Source organism: Thermobia domestica, chromosome 18 (assembly GCF_964235325.1).
Source record: "Thermobia domestica chromosome 18, izTheDome1.hap1.1, whole genome shotgun sequence".
NCBI classification, from domain to species: domain Eukaryota; kingdom Metazoa; phylum Arthropoda; class Insecta; order Zygentoma; family Lepismatidae; genus Thermobia; species Thermobia domestica.
In genome coordinates, this window is record NC_137471.1 from 167,722,053 (window position 1) to 167,742,569 (window position 20,517).

The following is a 20,517-nucleotide window of genomic DNA, read 5'->3' on the forward strand; positions in this document are numbered from 1 at the left end:
ATGCTAATGTGCGTTTGTGATTAACACGTAGAATTTAAATTGGTAATAACCTGATCTAATGCGATTAGAAGAACAAAAATTTACACTGGCTTTGGAACACTGCTATTGCTGGGTATGTCCGCAACGTTTCTCGGATATTATTTGCATCGTGACAAATTTCAATTGTTACTGATTATTATTTCAAAAGTTAAAAGGTGCATGTCAAAATAAATGTTAGATTCTGAGTACTGAAAAAAATATTTTACATTATATTATATAAAAAAAAGCAGCTGAACTCTTTGGAATAAATTATCTAATATGTTGTGTGCATACCTTCAAAGGGACATTTGTAATGTTAGTTTCGTTAAAATGAATATGATAAGGGGAGAAGGAGGATTAAAAATGTACGTAAGAAATTATAATTCATATATCTCTCTTGTCAGAGAGAAAAGCTTAGGACGCAAGCTCATCATTTAAAACAAACTGTCGCATGCATCGGTGTTTGGGGAAATAGTGCAATTAAGGAGAAGAGGAAAAATCTGCATATTGTTTCTCGGTACGTAAATTTGATATCTAGTATTTCAGTCATTAGCTCAGGAAGGGAGTGAATCGCTTGAAATTAAATTTTACACTGCAGTTAGCACTGCTTGTCAGGCGTCTCTTTTTCTAATTTTTTTTACATTATTCTCATTAGAAAAGAGTCTTATGAGTAACACAATAGGTTGCCAAAAACAGGGTATCTGACGAGTGGATTTTGTTAAGGAGTTGAAATTTGCTGTTAAAATATTTACTAAAAACCAGTGGGCAAGTGATATAGGATTTAAGAGATGAAGCGGCAATTTCTGTAAATTTCTTAATTTATAAAATTACCAATTGATAGAAAATTAATATATAATGTACAGACATCTATCCCTTTTTATTTGATGCGGTTTTGGTGATCACAGTTTTGCTAGCATAAAGGAAATTTTAGGAAAACTAAATTTTGTTGCGGATGTAGTGAAATATTATCATGCATTTTAAACACAACATATAAATTTGTTTCGATATTTTAACACGTGGAACATCTAAAACTGCAGAAGCTATCGTGGTACAGAACCTAATCCTTTCAGGCAAACAAATTATTATAATAATTTTTCTTGTGAATAACACCATTTTCCCGTTCCTCACATGCCCTTGGACGTATATGGAGTATTGTGTTTCTTGGGAAGAATATGAGAAAGAATCACACTTTCTTCCCTTGTATGTTCATATTCATATTCTCTGTTTCATTGCTGAGCTCTTACAGTACAATGTTCACGGTACAAGCATTTGTGGACTGTCTTTGATAAGTATATCTATGTAGTTTTATGGTTCTCAGGTTTCATACATGTTATAACTTTTTAAACACACGGTTGAGGGAATAGAAAATAGATTGTAGTATATACCTAATGCTGTGATAAACATTCAATATATATAAACTCTTATAACGCCAAAACTAGAGAAAAAGATCACATTTAAAATACAGCTCTGAAAAATATCGTCTTTTACCGCCTTTCCCAACACATTCTCAAAAAGAGTACACATTTCATTTATACTATCTCTCTTAAAGAACTTTTTCTTTGTAGAAATGCATTCTGAAACTGGTTAACTTTTCATTCCAGTAAGATCGCCAAACAGCATACATCCTGAACAGGGCCGGCGCTAGCAGTTTTGCCGCCCTGGGCGGTACTTTCAAATGCCGCCTCTTTAATCCGCAAACCTTATTTTGACAAAGGACGTTCAGGTATTAAGAAAAAAATAAGATACCATATTTAAAACATGTATGAAAAGAAGAAGTAAACAAAAAATTGAACTACCTCTCTCGAATGTTTACGTAATATTTAAAAGACTCCATACATGACACAATATTCAGTATGATCGATTTCGCTGTACGTGATGTACAGCAGGGTATACAGAAAAATTAAAAAAATATATATGCTTTAGTCCGACTAAAAATTTTAATTTTTAGCTTGTGTTATATCAGAAGGTATTTCCAATGTGGAGCATAAAGATAATATAGTGAATCAGATATTACGGCAAAGTAAGTGATTAGCCTAAGCCTTGTAGCGTACTAAAACACAATAGAAATACACAAATTTTAGATACTTTAATTGAAAACACTTTTCTTGCTTTGATATGAGTAAATTCCTTTATCACATTCGCGTAGTCCAATGTTTCAGCCAATTCGTGTTCCATTGATATCATCAATAGGCCACTTAAGCGTTCCAGATATGGAAGAACGTCGACGGTTTTTAATAAGCTTAGAGTAAGTTTCGAAAAACTTCTTTCTCTACTTGCCATTGTTACTGGTAAGGTAAACAAAATCATAAGTGCAACACTGACATTGGAAGCAAAGTCATATTCTTTAATTAATTTTAGTCTCTTTTGTTGTACTTTTAGGCTAAATTATAGCAGATAATAGTTTCAGTTCGTCTTTCAAATCACTGGGGTTAGTATCTTTCGATTCTTCGCAGTGCAGGCACTGCCTAAAATGCAGGCACTTTTCAGACAAATGTCGTAAATAAAATCGAAATACTCGCTGTGATGTTTAAGTTGACAAACCTTTCTCTTAAAGCTAACACAATGGCGTCTAGAAGTTTGTAATAAAAATCGATCTTGTATCTTGTTTGTGGATCTTCAATATTTTCATCCTCTGCCTCGTACTGAAACTGTCTCTTCTTTTCGACTTCGAGCTTGCACTGCATTACCTATCCGTGGACCATCCACATCTAATGCTGATGCCAACTCTATCGCATCAACTAAGTAAGGTGGAAACTTTGCATAATTTCTGCTCCTCTCAAAGTATTTAGATATATTTTGAAGAAACCCGACTGCATCCGAAACATGAGAGTCAATGCTTTGGAGACTTTTGCTTAGTATGTTTATGTGGAGTGAAAAGTCATACCAGATAATGAGTGAGCAAAGAAAGTAAAGCCACGCAGCTGATTTGCTATACATAGAGAATCGCAGGCGACCATTCTGTCTGTTCTATTGTCATTACTTATTTGAAGTAAGGCATCATAAACCTGTCCTATTTGATATCTAAGTGGAGTTAGAGCATAATTCGGCTCTCCCACCGTGGGGTGCTGAATAGTTTTAAAGTGAGGCTGCTAATATGTTCCTTTAGTATGGCCCAACGTTGAACTGACATAGAAGAGAAGTCATAAACTTTTTTTTTAACTATACAAAAAAAAAAAAAAAAAAATGAAACGGTGGACTGAGGTGTTCTGGTTGCATCGTTAACGACAAAGTTTAGTAAAGGAACATAAAATGCTTGGGAATTTACTTCTAATATTCTCTTCTGAATACCTGAATGTTTGCTTTTCATATTGGAACCATTGTCATATCTTTGGCCCTTCTTGTCTTTGATAGAAAGTTCATTTCCTTTAGCTGTTTAATTATTACTTCTGTCAGTCCTAGACCAGTGGTGTCTGTTACTGGTACAAAACCAAAAAAGCGTTCGCAAATTTTTACAAGACATTCTTCATTACTGTATGTAATTTGTACAAAACGATTGTTATCATTTGCTCTGTACCAGATATATCTGGTGTACAGTTTAGTATTATACTATAATATGTTGCAGCTCTCAACAAAGACAGTATTTATTTTACTTTCAATTTACTCACTAAGAATTGGAATAATTTCATTTTGGACATCTTTTGCTTAGTAATGGTGGTATTTATTTTGTTCCTCCCCCATAGTTCTTTGAAAGGCGGAAATTTTGGCACCGGAAATTTTGGCACCAGTAGTTTTGACACGGTAATTTTGGCACCAAGAAAGGAAGCAAACTGAAATTTTGGCACCATTTATAATAGAAGTACAGAGAATGTGAGAAAATACTCTGAATGTAATAGATATTTAAATTCACATGTTATTAACTAGGATTGTTCCAGCGCGACGAATCAAACCAGTGACGAATGTACAGTCAGCGACAAAATTTCTTTCTCTTCTGTAAAATTTATTTTGCTTATAACTTTGGAATTGATGGACTGATTTGAGTAGTTTTCTGAAATTTACCGAAAACTATATCTGCTTTAAGTTGCTGAATATTTCACTCAAATCTGTCCGTCCATTCGAGAGATATTCGCGGAAGAAATTTTAACATAGGAAAAGAACTTTTGTTACTGACAGTACAGACACCGGTAAAGATACTATTGGCAGTTTCATTATATATTCAAAGCAAGTTAAAATTCCCCTCTAATGGGTTTGTATTTTACTTTCAAGTGCAAACAGTAAAAGCTAATTGGAACCATGGAAATTGAAGTACAGAGAAAGAAAATTAGAAAATACTCTGGATATAATAGATGTTAATGTACCAATTTATTTTGCAGAAGAGATTACACCGAGATTCTTTCCATCGAAACTTCCGGCTCCCCTCTCACGCATATCCCAAAGCCTCATGAAAAGGTGCAATGTTTTACAATTGGGATTATTGTGAACCATATATCATTGCAAATCATGTGTTATTGAAATTCATTTATTGATTTGTTAATTTTTCTTGCGTAAGTGTGTATTCAAGTTTTCTTAGTTAAGAGTTCAATAATTTTGACTTGCTTTGAATACCTAATGAAGCTACCAATATTACCTTTTACTGGTGTTTGTACATTTGTCGCTGGTTTCATTATTCGTGCTGATACAGTTCTAGTCATTAACAAGTGAACGTAAATATCTATTATATCCAGAGTATTTTCTATTTTTTTTTCTCTGTACTTCAATTTCCGTGGTTCGAATCAGCTGTTACTGTTTGCACTTGAAAGTAAAATACAAACTCAGTGCAGTGAACATAATGAAGTCTTCAGCAACTCAAAGAAGATACAGTTTTCCATAAATTACAGAAAACTTCTCAAATCAGTCCATCAATTCCAAAGTTATAGGCAAATACATTTTACAGAAGAGAAAGAAATTTTGTCGCTGACTGTACATTCGTCACTGGTTTGATTCGTCGCGCTGGAACAATCCTAGTTAATAACATGTGAATTTAAATATCTATTACATTCAGAGTATTTTCCCACATTTTCTGTAATGGTGCCAAAATTTCCGTTTTCTTCGTTTCTTGGTGCCAAAATTACCGGTGCCAAAATTACCGTGTCAAAACTACTGGTGCCAAAATTACCGCGCACCAGTTCTTTTAATGTGTTCGGCCATGACTCTGTCAAACTTATATTGCTTAAATATAAAAACAATTATATATAACGTGTTCTCTAAAATATATATTGTTGATAAGATATGAACAATTTGTAAATTGGTTAAAAACTCGCTGCTAGAACCTAAATGTCTCTAGGTGTTGTAGGCTAGAACCGCCTGTCTCAAGTGGGATTGTACCTTTTGCATACTTGGAGTGGAGCGTTAGAATATTGCTGAATTAAAAAAAAATATAAAAGACACTAGATAGTCTTATCCGCCCTAGTTGAAAATCTTATCTACGCTGCTGCAAGGAAAATCTTGAACGAGATACCTGTGGCTAATAGTTTGATCATTGAAAATGAGTGGGAATGCTCTGAATTTCCTGAGTGAGTATTTTCCTGAGTGTGAGTGAATTAAGTTTAATTACATTCTCAGGTAAACACAATTTTATTTTTCCGTGTGGGCCTATTACGAACCATTATATTTTCATACTATTCTTTTCTTCTCCACTAGACGTGCCGCCCAGGGCGGTGGCACGGCTCGACCCCCTTTCGCGCCGGCCCTGATCCTGAACCGCAATCGACATACGCCTACCCTCGGTTGTACATATTGAACGATCTGTAAACTTAAAAGTTGAAATTAACCATATGTTTTCTGGGCACACTAATTTTCTTGACCAGAGAGGTCACACCCTCTTGGTCAGGTGTGTGTTTGCTGGCTACAAACAGTGAATGAATTTATTGTGCATACGTTCATGAAACTACGATTGAAGATGGAAAACAACTAAATATTTGCAACATATCTGACTATCATTTAAAGGTTTGATAGTAATTTACAATGTGCAATTTTAGCAGGAAATGTGAAACACTGGAGAAAATAGAATATAAACTTCACCGTCAAACTTTAGTATACATTCGGTAACATAAGAAACTCATTCACCCTGTCATTAGCCGAATCCTAAGACTCATAGCCTCAGAAATAAATCTTATCTACTGGTTATCCTCCTAGCTTAAATGAAGCCATCCGGATTCCTATCACCCACTTCCATAGGATCCTGTTGTAGATTATTCTCTTCTCGTTTACGACTTACAAACCTGTCTATATAGCGTTTTATTTCACGAGAATTACGATTTCTGTGAGCATTACTGACGGAAGCGACATGATCCACCTATCTTAAATATTTTGATTTCATTATTTGTGCAAATATATGTGATCTGTTTCTATTATAAAATTCAACTATACCTATAGTGTGTTAACTAATGTTAACATCGTTTTATAATTTTTTTGAAATATTAAAAAATAGTTCTCTTTGTAATTTAACAGATGACTCATACTAATAAGAGAACTTCAAAACGAAGAGCCGGCTGTGTTAACTATCGTTAACATCGTTTTATAATTCTTTGAAATATTAAAAACTTTTATTAAGTTAGAAACATACAAAATTTTTTACACTTCTCCAAAATATAAATACATTCCCGATTTTTCCAAGTCCCTTAAAATTGTAGGTTCGGCAACAATGCATTCGACGTAATGATAGGGGAAGTCATAGGAAAAAAATAATGAGACTTCCGTACACAGCCCACAGTTTGCTGTTTGAAATGCTCACTTCTCCTTTTGTAACTTAATATAATGATATATTAAGAACATCATAGTACTTGGTAAATGCAGAAACATGGTTGTAGGTAAACCATACACGCATTTCAACCACAAAATTTGTAAAAAAAAGGAGTTGTTAAAAAATTCATTCTCTATCTATACGATTGGAATGAAAGATCGTAGTTACTTTGGTAGCCATGAGTGCTAAGTTCTTCCTTCTGTGCGAATTTAGTACTTTTGAACCTTGTTCGAAACTCACTGGATGCTCTTACTTTTTTAATTTTGTAATTGTTGAGTTGCTTTGCCGCACACTTTTATAGTATATGCATTACAAGGAAGTGATGGACAACTTTCTAACTTATCAAAAAATAAGAAGGTGTACAGGAGTAAAAACTTTTCTATATATCCCAATGTGATTCCTCTTTAGTGCAAATCATTTCTTGGGTAGATCCGTAAGATTTTCGTAAATCTGAAAATAAATTCGGGGTTCTAGTGCCCAGGAGATCACTATCAGCTCTAATACCTCCTTCACTACCAGAATGCAGTTCATATTATTATTATTATTATTATATGCGCCTTTGGCGTGGAAGACCCGGGTTCGATTCGCTGTGGGAGCTCATGTGGTTGGGAGCCTATGTTAAGCTGTAGGTTCATGTCTCATATAGACTCGCTGCTGAAAGGGGCGCTAAACTAAAAATCAAATATTATATTATTATTAAGTAGGGAATAGAAAAGAAGGTTTGAAGGTAGTAAATTTGGTGAGACAACATTTTGTTTCCTTCCAGTTTGTTGTTACACTTATGGACTTTATGTTGTCTTGGTGTATCTGTACCATTTTAGATAGGTTTTCACGGTGATCTCACATTTTTCATTCAAACGTCTTAATAGCTCTCAATAGTATCACCGTTTTCTAGAATCTATCTCACAAGAATGCCCTCAATTTCATGAAATATTGGCCATAACCTTAGCCCGAACAATCTGACATGTGTATTTTCCGTGTGGAGATGAGGTGTGTTCTCTACTGCTTTCAAATTCGTTTTGTCTCAGGTTCAAAGTAGTAGTGTTGTCAATGGTCCTAGCTGCTCGGTTCACGGCTCAGTCACCACCGAGCCAAAGCTCAGCCAAAGGAGCCGCCTCAGTTGGGCCGAACCAAAACGAGTGATGGCTCATCCCAATCGAGCTGGCTCGAACCGATGGATCACCTGCGCTGAATCGAACCAAGCTGATGGCTTACCCCAGCCTAGGCGGCTCGAGCCGATAGCTCATCTGAACCAATTTCTCATTACAATTGAACCGACTCGAGCTGGAGCTCAAGGCTCTAGTCGAGTCTGTTGATATCTATTTTCAATTCGATAAAGTTTTTGCATAGCTATCTCGAAGAATTTATGGATTTAAGTAGATTCCTTCGGTTCAGTCGAGCAGGGACATGGTCTTCTTGTCCCTCCTTTGGTTTGACCTGGGTACTCTAAATCATGTCTGTAACTTTAAAAGTTTTCTGAGCATACAGAAAATTAACTGCAAACGTTGATAAATTTCCTTCTGCCGCTTGTTGAATTCGAGGCAAGCAAGCTCGCCGAGAATAGACCCGAGGAAGGCAACTATACTGCATATTCGCCATTTGCCAACATTATTTTAGTATGAAAAGTGATCGTCTTAAGCTTTTGTCACATATACAGTTTAGTTGGCATTATGCTTCAGAATATGTCATGGCATCTACATGCGGAATTGAACTTAAAGTTTGGTTAAAATATTACATAAAAGCTTTGTCTGCCAATTTGCATTTCACAGTAATGTATGCATGTTTGTTCTTATATATATATATACCCTCAAAAAATTGTATACGCTTCCGCTGCTAAAATGACATGTAGATCCATTTTTAGGGTGATTACTATCCTTTTGACCCATCGTCAACACACAATTTATTTCAGAAAATTTTCTTGTAATATTGTTGGAAAATAATTGGTGACAGAAATTAGGATACAATTATATATTCTCTTTATCAACATATAAAAATTTACTAAAAATTTGGAGGAAATGTTGGAGTTACAAAATATCTTTTGCGCCCTGGAAACGATTTATTTGTAACTGTAGGGCAAAATTCGCTACAAACTATAAAAAATATGTATTCAGTTACAGCTACAAGCTACAGGTTTAGTGTTGTAGCGCCGCTACAGATAAAGCTACAAAATTTGCAGCTAGCTACTGTAGCTTCGCTACAAATAGTGCACTACTTCCGAACCGAGTATGAGTTATACTAGTAACAACTATTACCTAGTATAACTTGTGTCATATACTGTATATAAGAAAAAGTTGATGACAAAGTAATGCGTTACATTTCAAAAGTAACTTAATCAACAGACTGAACTCTAGATAAGATATTTCACGTTTCTGTAAAATTATATTTTTATATCAATGAAATATTTTATCATTTTGCTTTTAATGTGAACATATTAGGTTTATTCAATATTACCCTAATTACCCTACGTATATTCAAAACTTTGAACTATCTTTTAGAAAATTCATTTCCGATAATTCATGAATCTTCACGCTTCAGCTGTGAAATCTGAGAGAACATTAGCGTGTCATTGTTGTCCAAATTGATACTCATTAAACATTTTTACTGATATCTCCAACAGAACAGCAGAGTGCATTAACAGTAAAGAAAATGTGGGTTGCCACTTGAATATCTTTCCTCCAATGAAAATCCTGTGTATGTGTGCGAAACAGGTATTGTAAACAAAAACTATGAAGTTTTATTTTCAATGAAAAATTGTTCTTTTTAGTGCTTGTTTTCAAATGTCTAATGAAAGTCATGGCCCTACCATGAAACGATGGAAACTACTAAACACTGTTTAAATCCATTAATTCTTCAAGATAGCTATACACGAAATTTATCGATTTGGAAATTTATATCTGACTTAACAAGAAATTTGTTTCGTAACAGTTCTCTTCACAGCCGATTCAAGGATTTCTTTAAGAGGCCAGATACAAGAAGACTTACTAAGCCGAATATACAGTAACTTCCATAAAAGCGACATCAGATCTAACCTCTAGCGACCAAACGCGATCCATTTGAATGCGTTGAATGAAATGTGCCAACTCTAATGGTGCAGTTGGTTTAAATGGGTCGGCTTACGGCTTGTTCACCACAGAGCCGAATTCAGAAAGACCGCTAATATATCACGTCTACCGAGTCGATGGCACACCTCAACTGAGCCGAGGGCTTATTTTATCCGAGCCGACTTGATCCCATGGATCATCTGAACTGAGTCGGTAGCTCATCGCAATCGAGTCGGCTCGAGCCGATGGCTCATTGCAATCAAGCCCACTAGATCTGTTGGATCAGTTGAACCGAGCCGAGATGAGCCGGAGCTCAAGCTGAGTAGGTGGCTTAGGGTTCGAGTCTAGCCGTTTGACATCACTACGAAGTAGTGGATGTAAGCCATACACTGAATTATGATTTCTTTCTAAAACTTGGTTGTATCCTCTTTATAAAGGTAAATGATGTGCTCAAAAGTGAGCATTCTTTCACGTTTTCCTATAGAAAAGTTTGAGGAGAAATCAAAGTAAGCTGAAACCATGCTGGGACACTATTTGATATAAGATCATGTGCAGGGCGTTGTTTCAACTTTGAGGGGAAAGGTACACCTAGAAAGAACAGTGAACTTGCTGCCGACGGTTCAGTATTTAGATTTGGGAACTTGTCTTCTCAATATTTTCCTCATGCTCTGCCACATATTTATATCTTCAAGACTTGATCAGAGGATGTTGTAACTTCTGATACAAAATGCCTTTAATTTCTATAGCACACCAAAGATTTGATATTGCAATATTATGTCATGGATAACATTAATGTTTTCTTGGTCAGTATTATTGAAGGTGCACCGCAGGGAAGTTCATTAACAATGAACGTCTGACCGTTTAAAAATCTGCAAGTCAAATTCTCACAGGAACACTAGAAATCGCACGGTTCCTCAACGGTTGACACATATCAAGATGGATTTTTGAGGTGATATCCTTCTAGCAGTGGCACCAAATAACAGTTCGGCTTTCTCCTCCTGTTCCTCGCTCATGGCTATTCACGAGTCCATTCTGTCTGCGGGGTTCGGAGCAAAATCAAACTGTAACAGTGTGTCTACTAAAATTCCAAAATGAAATTTCGTGACTTTTTCGTGACGTTTTCTTTACCAAATCACACAATTTCCTAACATTCTCAAGAGCGAATTTGGGTGCAAATTAGACCGAATTTTCATCCATGCGATAGAAACGTACTTTGCTAGCGATTTGATAGCGTCTAAAGCCAACTACAGACATTTTTGGTGGTGAATTTTGACCTTTTATAAAACAAAATTTTCCAATCTGTAATTACATTTGTAGTTGTGACCGTTTTCTGATTTCGTGACATTCGTGACCGATAGACACCCTGTGTAAGGTCAATAATGCAGGTGAGAATTTTGTAACCGTCATGACTTTTTTGTGCTACTTTTACAAAGGGACAATAATAATAATAATAACATTACATAATAGTCTGGGTATATGTTAAACAGCAGTCGCTAACGTTTTACATGACAACAGATCATTTTGAATAAAAATAAGCTTCATATGTGGACTCAGTATCGTAGAAATAAGTTGTATTTCCGTATTTACACTTATAGAAAGCCTGGAAGCTTTATAAATTTATATAACTTCCGATTTCAATTGTGATCCTCTTGGATCAAAAACTGTAATAGATCGAGGAAACTCTTTCGTATGGATTCAGCGTGTGAAGAACAGGTTCCATCTTACAAGGGGAAAACAGAGTTTGAGTATTGAACATCGGGGCCATCTTTCGCGAGGAAGTAGTCTACATTTAAGGTGTTAATGTTACAAACTAGGGGAGTGCAATAGCCAGAAATAGAGGAGGAAAAGTGCCTTGAAGTTTCCGACTTGCCGCATACATGATACGGCGGGTCAATTATCAAGTGACGTCGTGCCAAAGTGAGAAGCAACTACGACTCACGTACAAAGCATTCCGGGTTCGATTCCTACTTGAGTCAAAATTTTCTTTTGTTTTAACTTATAAAGTACCCATTTGTAACTACAGGTGAAATATTAATTCAAGATATGTTTATAATGCATAAAGCAATAGAAATGTTCAAATTACTTGTTAAACCTTTCAATGTTCCAATTCTAACTAGCAAAAAAGTAACCTACTCCGTAGTATATTGATATCACGAGTTACATTACGGTTACCACAGTCGTTTGTAAAAAAGTGTTCCAGGCGCTGTGTGTCTATATGTGTAGACAGTGTGTGAATTACAGGGGGATAAGGGGAAAATCCCCTTTGGTTATAGCATACATCCAGCATACCAGAGGGGATTCCTCCTTATCCCCTTGTAATTCCCACCCTGTCCACACAATTTAATTTTGCTCCGAACCCTGCAAACAGAATGGACTTGTGAATAGGCATGGCCAAGGAATCGCTGAGGAGCCGTGCAACTTCTAAACCTACTGTGACAATTTGGGTTGCAGATTTCTAAAAAGTGAGACGTTTATTGTTAATCTAAAATGCTTCTGATACACCAATACAACACAATGTCGATAGGTGTAACAACAAACTGGGAGCAAATAAAATGTTCCACCAAATTTAGTACCCTCAAACCTTTTTATATTCTCTACTTAATAATAATAATAATCATAATAATAATAAGGGTGGATTGATTTAAATCAGGCTGATTTAAATCACTTGTTTTTTAAATAAAAATCGTTGATTTAAATCAAATTCCAAAATAAAATAATTTAAAGCTAAAATAAGTAAAATCCCGTTTCTGTTCTGTTATTTCGGTTGCGGAAGTTAATAATCATAATACCATGAGACTCAAATGTACAGTATGTACAGCATAATATGAAAACAAGTGTCATGCTCAGGATGATTAGGGAAAATCTCGTTTTGAACGGGTAACTGAGCAACCCTGCTTTTCTTATCTTCGTAACAATGGGTTTGGATTTTTAGATCGTTAACTATTGCAACGGAGAAATCACCATCGACATTTAAGACGAAAATTCTTTTCTGTGCGCGTCTGCTTGTTTGTTTCCAGATAATAGGGCGTATTTAGAGCGGTCCTATCCCTTCTCCGATTTTTTTAAAAGATTTATAACTTTAGGCTAAATTTATGTATTTTGTACCTCAAGCTAGTTCTATTTTTTAAGAAATATGCCCCTTCCAAATATCAGTAACTTTTGTGAAATAAAATGTCATTTAATAAACGTTGCTATACTTTTTACTTAATGCTTAACCTTTTAAATTATATTACTTATTTTTATTCTATTAAAAATCGAATCTTCATTATTCGAATAAAAAAGTACCAATAACCTTTTTACCTCGTTTATTTGTTCAAGACTGGAGGCATTGTAGAACATGTTGCATATGCTTTTACGCCTTTCTGCGTCGATACATAGTGTGTGATATCACAAATTTAAAAAGATATTTTTTGTTATGCCTATTATTCTTATTTTTTCGTTCAGTGCACCCCTTAGTATTTTTCAGATGTTTTTAGATCTCTGCGTGAAAATAGGGTGGTCCAGAGGGGAAAATGTATTTTAAAAAAAGACATTTTTAACAAAATAGCTTCTTTCGCGATTCAGATGGAAACATGATTTGTACAGTTTGAAAGACTGTTCTATTCTGAAGAGAATGATGTGCGAATCATGATCCTAGGATAAATAGGGATGATGTAGTTGCTTGACTGAAAGTCTATAATTTACCTTTTTAAAAGCCATAATTTAAAAGGTTTAAGAAACATTGTTTGGGGTTGATATAGGTTAACAATTAGGGATTATTTCAAAATTCAACCATAATACTTTCACTTAAATGGAATAATTAGCATTTAATACTAATTCCTAATGCCTTTTCTTTAGTTCGGGACTTGTAATTTACGAGCAAAAAGATTTGATTTAAACAAAAAAAAAAAATCGATTTAAATAAAAAAAATCAACAAAAATGATTTTTTCTAAAAAAAATCATGATTTTCCCACCCTGATAATAATAATAATAATACTCTATATTTGATTTTGAGTTTAATGCTCCTTTCAGCAGCGAGACTATATGAGAAGCGAACCTACAGCTTAACGTAGGCTCCAAACTACATGAACTCCCGCCGGGAATTGAACTCGGGTCTTCAACACTAAAGACGCGTCTAATATTATATTTGATTTTGAGTTTAGTGCCCCTCTCAGCACCAATGTTATATAAGAAGTGAACGTACAGCTTAATGTGGACTCCGAAGCACATGAGATCCCGTCGGGAATCGAACGCCAAAGACGCGTATAATAATATGAACTGCATTGTAATGGTGATGGAGGAGGTATTACATCTCATAATGATTCTCTGGGCACTAGAACTCCGGATTTATTTACAGATTTACGAAAATCGTATGGATCGATGCAAGAAGTGATTTGCACTAAGGAGGAATCACACTGGGATATAAAGAAAAGATTTTACGCCCGTACACCTAATTTTTGATAGATTAGAAAGTTGTCCATCACCTCCGTGTAATACACATGATATAAAAGTGTACGGCAAGAATAACTAAAACATTACAAAGTTACAAAAAATAAGAGCATCAAGTGGGAATCCAACCAGGTTCAAAATAATTGCATCAACTCAAAAATAGACAACTTAACCCGCATGGCTATCGCAACAACGAAAAAACTTTCCTTCAGTTGTATTGATAGAGAACGAACTCTTAACAACCCTTCTTTTTATCACGCTCTGTCTTTTTTCGTATAGAAACGTGTGTATTTTCTTTAACAATGTTTTCTGCGTTAATGCTACAGTACTATTTTGTACTAAGAGTATCATTATATGAAGTAACAAAAGAGGAACTGAGATTTCCAAACAGCAAACTGTCAGCTGTATTCGGTAGTCTTGTTTTTTTTCCGTTCCCTCTCCTCCTATCTCTCAAAATGCGTTGTTGCCAAGGTTACAATTTTAAGGGACTTAGAAAAAATCGGGCGTGCAAATATATCTTGGAGAACTGGAACTCAAAATGATTTCAAGAATTGTAAACATAATATATTTTAAAAAGAAACATGAACTAGTAGATGGTAAACAACCTCGAAATACTCCATATAATATGTATGACGTTCTAGTTTGTTTTTAAATTTTATATCAGTGAAAGTTTTAGAACTTGTATAAACACTTCCCAAAAATGATAGCTTGGAGAAGAACGATAGAAAAAGGATAGAAACAAGACGTCAACTCAGAAAAGACAGATTACTGAATCTTCGAGAAATGAGAATATTCGCTGATTTAAACTCATGTAAGTTAACCTTTTATTATAATTGAATTTGTCTTGTGCAAGAGAATGTTGTTTCAATACATCTCAAGGAGGTCTCTTGACAGGCCTACCTGTAATCACTAGATTCAAATATTTGTTATGCAGAAATCAATCTTGAAACCGGAAGAACTAGTAGATTTGAAACATTTCCAATATCGATAGAAAATTGTGGATAGTAGTGGTATGTTGTCTTGAGACGCTGAATTCTTGGTAGAAAACCGCTTCTCGCTATCTGTTACTGTTTTCGTTCTACGGTGATAAACGCTGAAACCGGCAGTAATAGAGAACTTGAACAGCCGGTTCTGGCAGAATGTTGTACATAGTAATAAAATGCTGGCTATAGACAATGAATCGTTTGCAAAGAATCGCTTTTCGTTATCTGTAACCGTTTTGTTCTATGCCAATAAAGGTTCAAAATAAAAAGGCTAATTTGAACAAATTTCTGCTTGAGTACAGGGTTAATGGGGGAAATGGAACCTGTCCTTGAGACGCTGAAACAATTATAAGAAACCGCATCTTGAAAGCATTTACCGTTTATCCTCTCCGTAAATGAGTTTTGAAACCGGAAGTGATAATAAATTTAAACTGTTTTTTGTTTCGGTAATGTTTCACATGCGGTCTGTTATCTTTGGGGCCATGCTTCCATCTTCTGATATAGAGATCCTGTACCTCAGCTGAATGGAAAGGAAGGAAGGAACTGAAAAAAGAAGAAAGAAAAAAAGGTTTATATCATCGTGGATATACAGTTATCAATACAATTTGTTTTGAACGAACCATGCTTCGATCATTCTAACTGTTCTCATGAGTTACAGAGTTGTAGGCAATGAAAAGAAACCTTTATTATATTTTAAAAGTCCATAATTTGTGGTACAACTCCAGTAGCAAAAACAAGGAAAACTGAAAAAGAATCAAAGTTGACAATTTCCATAAGCGTGTGTTGTTTAAAACAATTTCCATAAGCGTGGCTGAAGAGAATCGGCTATAAACAAGTTAAAGGCACTGCTCGGCCAATCTGGTCTGAATTGTTATTTGAAGCGAGTGACGCAAAACAGTATCTCGTTCCCGTTTCTTCTTTCTCCCGAGCTTGTAAGTAGAACGTAGGCCTCTATAAAAGGTTAAATGGCTAGGCGTTCAGTTCAGTTGAGCTCCGATCGGCTTCCTCAGCTTGATTGTCAGTCTGTTCGTCAATAGAAAAAGACGAGTAGAGGAGGGAAAACAGAAATAGGGCGACGAAGTCATTTAACTTTGAAAAACTACAAAAGAGCCTAGACACAGGTATGGTCTAAACTAAAGTTCCGCGGGCAGCATGATGTTCAAACTAGACAAGGGCTAGGGGCTTAAAATCAGTCCGAGATCTAATTGAGTGTAGATTTTCTTATTTCGGAGATCCTTCCTATGCTTGGTATTGAAGATTAAGTCCATTTACATTAGCTAAGTAGTGAATATTGGAAATTAAGGTTTCGAGCTGTCGATAATGTGGTTCTTCTTACTATGAAGCTGGGAATATTTATCTTTTTATTTTGAAGTTCATTCCATAATCTGTATCTAATAAGCTATACTGGAATTAATGTAATCTTCCTTTCTTGTTTTTATAATAAATTCACTCTATTATTGAATGACTTTATCACTTCTAGTCAACTGATGTTTCAGACTGAAGTCTACAATAAAAGAGGTTAAGGTTGAGTAAGGTACTAGCACCGATTTCCTAGTATGGGTCATTTGTGATGCCTACCGTCCCGGAGACATTTTCTTATATGGAGTACCAGCTATTCAAACCAGCAAGTCAATGAAAACGTTCTTGCTCGAGACATTATTCGAAACCATCAGCTGGGAGGAATAGAAGAAAGGCCTACTCTACTAAATCACTAATGCAAAAAGTATAAAACCCATACACGAGGGATTTTCCTAACCCAAAGTCCTTTTTAGGTGGGAAAGCTTGGAATTGCTAATAACGGTCAAATGTTATGCGGTAAGATCATACCGTGACATAACGTCACAGTTTGAGGGGTTAATGCCGTGTAAAAAGCGGTTCAAATTCCCCCACTTTCGTAACAAGTTTGGCGGAGGCAGCTTTTGGATGCCACTTTCTCTTTTACACCTGTTCTTGCCTCTGCTAGTTTGAGTATTATGCCGCCGAAAGAAAAGTCCAATCTCCTCGTTACGCTTAATTGTAAGTTAAGTTTTTCATAACTTTTTTCTTATAGTGATGCTTTTGTGCTGATAAAACAAGAAAACTATAGACATATTCATTTATATGTTCTGAATAATAACAGGTAATCAGTTTCTAGTTTCTCTTGAATTCTTGCACTCATATAGCTGGATCTCTACTTGCTTTCATGTGGCTCATGATCTACCACCCTATACCAGCTACACCTTTTCACTGGGTTTCAATCATCCTAATCGCACAGTAGCCGCATGGTTAGACGTAATAGTGTAAATAGAGCCTTGGGTAAGCTAGACTTATGTGCTATAAAGGTCGTTACCTATCCTAACTTCCCTACAAGGTTGTAGTATTGATCATAGGTTCACATCAGAGTGGGATTCCGATCCACCTGACGTGAAATAGGACGTTAATCGAAGTAAAAATGACACGAGCTCTGGTGCGATACATGAATACTGCCTACAAATAACAGTGAAAATAAACATTGGTTCATGTTCATTATCCTATTCTACCCTTCACCTATTCCTTATGGGTAGTAGTCTATCCTATTCCTTGCAAGGCCATATGCAAGGTCCGACGGTACCCTGCGATAATTAAGACCTAATATATAGTTGAAGGTATCACTAGAAGATCCTCATGAACCCAAACCAATGACCGAGGAAATTAGCTATACTCCTTCATTTTTAAAAAGAGAACAAGTAAAAACGCCTCAATTCACACATTGGTGTATACAATTTCTACAGGAAAAGTAGTTCAGTCATAGCACTGTCACGGACCAGGGGAAATCTAACTCAATTTTTCATGTTAAATTAGGAACTTCTCTAAAAAATTTAAGAAAATATATATATAAAAAAATGAAAGTGACTGTTCATACGCCATGCCCAAAAGCACCATTTCCTGACAGAGAGCAGTTTTATACAGGTTCGCCGATTTCTCTGTAACTTTGGGGAGGGGGGTATTCAGATATGTGTTGGTTGACGACAAGGGTCTAAGAAGGCATATATGAAGATTTTAAGACAAACTGAATTAAAATTATGCCCAAAATTGCATATTCATAAAAATACATATAACAATAATACATCAAAAATACATAAAAATATATATTCATAAAATACATGAGGACTCACGTGAGCTTTTGGGGGCCCGGGACCGGCGCCCTTTTTTCTACCATTTTTATGTTGTTTATAAATTGGACCGATAAACGGGGAAATAAGTACTGTTTATATTTTAATACAGTTAAACAATGGGGGACAAGCATCCCTGTATTAATTCGCTGGGAGATTAATAGTCTGGCAAAATGTATGATAGTTATACAAACGATCTCTCTTGAATCACTCAGGCTTAGCCTTGGGAGAACCACCAGCGGTAGGTTTTGAAGCTACGCCGTTGGGTACTTCTAGCCCGGTAGGATATGAGCTAAATGTTACGAAGACGAGTGCTGGGAAAGATGAAAACCTGCAACACTACCTAGAACTTTGTTCACTTATCAAGATATGGACGAAACACCACCTGGGATGGAACCAAAGATTTACTAAATGTGTTAAATTTGCACGATGAATTAGAATAAGCAGAACTAATTACTGCAGATCAGATAGACCCCAGGGAACAAACGCCGGATAAACTATTGAATTAAAATCTACTCCAGGTGTCGTCACACATACAGAATCGAACCACGTGAGTGACTTCGAAACGGAAGTAAAAAAATGAAATGAAAATTTTTGAGTTTTACGTCCCACTTTCATGCCGGTTAGGCTAAAGGAGACGGTGATGATGAGAGATGAATGAAATGGTGGAATGAAGAAAGTGGGAGGAAACGGGAGAATCCGAGAAAACCCACGCACACGGTGTTCGAAACGGAAGTGTCTGGAATTAAGTTAACTAGAATCAGTGCTACAGTGGAAAGTGAAATTTGGCCTGGGCTGACAATCCCCGTTGCAATTTACTTTCCAGTTAAATATGAAGTATCTGTAGTTTCTTCTCAGCCTGCGGTAGAACAGTTTGAATCAGAACCTCAAGCCTCTAATAGATACTCAAAGCGTATGCAAGGAAAATGACTCTCTTGCTAAAGTACGAGCCGGGATAAAAAAAATAGTAAGTCATATTGGCAACTCCTTAAAAACAGATCTTTCGTCAGTAGTAGAGAACCTAGTATGCCCTCTAATGAAACAAGAAAGTACAGGCTACAGTCGCCCGGCTGTCAAGACAAATTAGGTATTCTCTTTCAAGCTGACCCGTCAATTCCCGTGAAGACATGTTACCCACCGACACGATATTAGGTGAGTTTGATGTCCACGTAAATCTGACACTTACAACAAAAAGAAAGACATTAGTGGACGTTTCGTTTATGTTTAATGAGCAGATTCCATTAGAAAAGAAATTAGAGCAGCTAGAAGGAATTTATAATATACAGATGTATCTAGTGTAGTCAAAAGTATTAAATGACGTTAGCAGGGCGGACTGGGAAGAAAACGAGTCTCTGCGAGAGGATAGGATACGAACTACAGAAATTCAAATTCAGATGAAATTTCAATCTAAAGTCAAATAAGGGAACTTACATTTTAATGATTCGGACTTCACCGCTATAACATCCTCGAAAGAAGATAAGCAGCTGCCTAAAATGAGTTTCGAAGAGAATATGACTTTCACAAATCGGGACCCTGCTATTACATCTACATCTCGGAAAACACGTAAGAACACCCTGTCCGAACGAAGTAATGCAGATAGTGTTACTAGCTTTATCTTATCTAATATTGAGAAGAAAACCGTAGATGATGACCGTGGTCGGAAGCCCATCATGAAAATATAAGAAATATTCCTGACCATGCTGAGTACGGTGATTCCGTCGTGTATTTAGAACAACGGAAAATACGCTGTCAATTCTACCTGAGCAAGAAAATACAGCTCGTAAACAGTAAGATACCTTAATATATCGTTTATGTATGCGTATACGTATATCGTATCGAGTCACCGGCTTCCTAAGCCCATTTATTGCTTTTAGTAAAAACGGAAAAAGCAGTGCTTATTTCAAACTTATTAAGCGAACCTCGTATATGAAAGGAAGTTCTTAGAACTGTTCTCTCACAAGTTTGGTACGCCTACACCCGTGTTTGTGCGGTTAACTCCAATCGTACGACCATATATTGTCAAAAAACAGGGAGGCTGTCCATTTGATGTCTACATTCTTTGTGACGGTCCCTTGGATCTGGACTCTTCGGGAAATTTTCCTTCCATCCATGCCTTGCTGTATGTGGAAGCTGGTTGGACAAACTCATTCACGTGCTCCAACTTTCGGCCGCCGGATCTTTCGTGTCCGTGCTCTTC

The 20,517-nt window shown here is 36.0% G+C and overlaps 1 protein-coding gene across 2 annotated transcripts in view; it reads right to left on the reverse strand.

The window, feature by feature from the left end:
- The window catches only part of LOC145675540 (uncharacterized), a 41,215-nt gene that overhangs the window by 13,005 nt on the left and 7,693 nt on the right, over nt 1–20,517 (reverse strand). Inside the window, exon 2 of one of the 2 annotated variants that reach the window (XM_081746031.1) lies at nt 15,567–15,732. The exons of the other annotated variant lie outside the window; for it this stretch is intronic. Coding sequence (XP_081602157.1) covers nt 15,570–15,732 — 163 coding nt within the window. The 3' untranslated portion in view covers nt 15,567–15,569. The remainder of the gene's footprint in view (nt 1–15,566; nt 15,733–20,517) is intronic. 2 annotated transcript variants of the gene reach the window in all.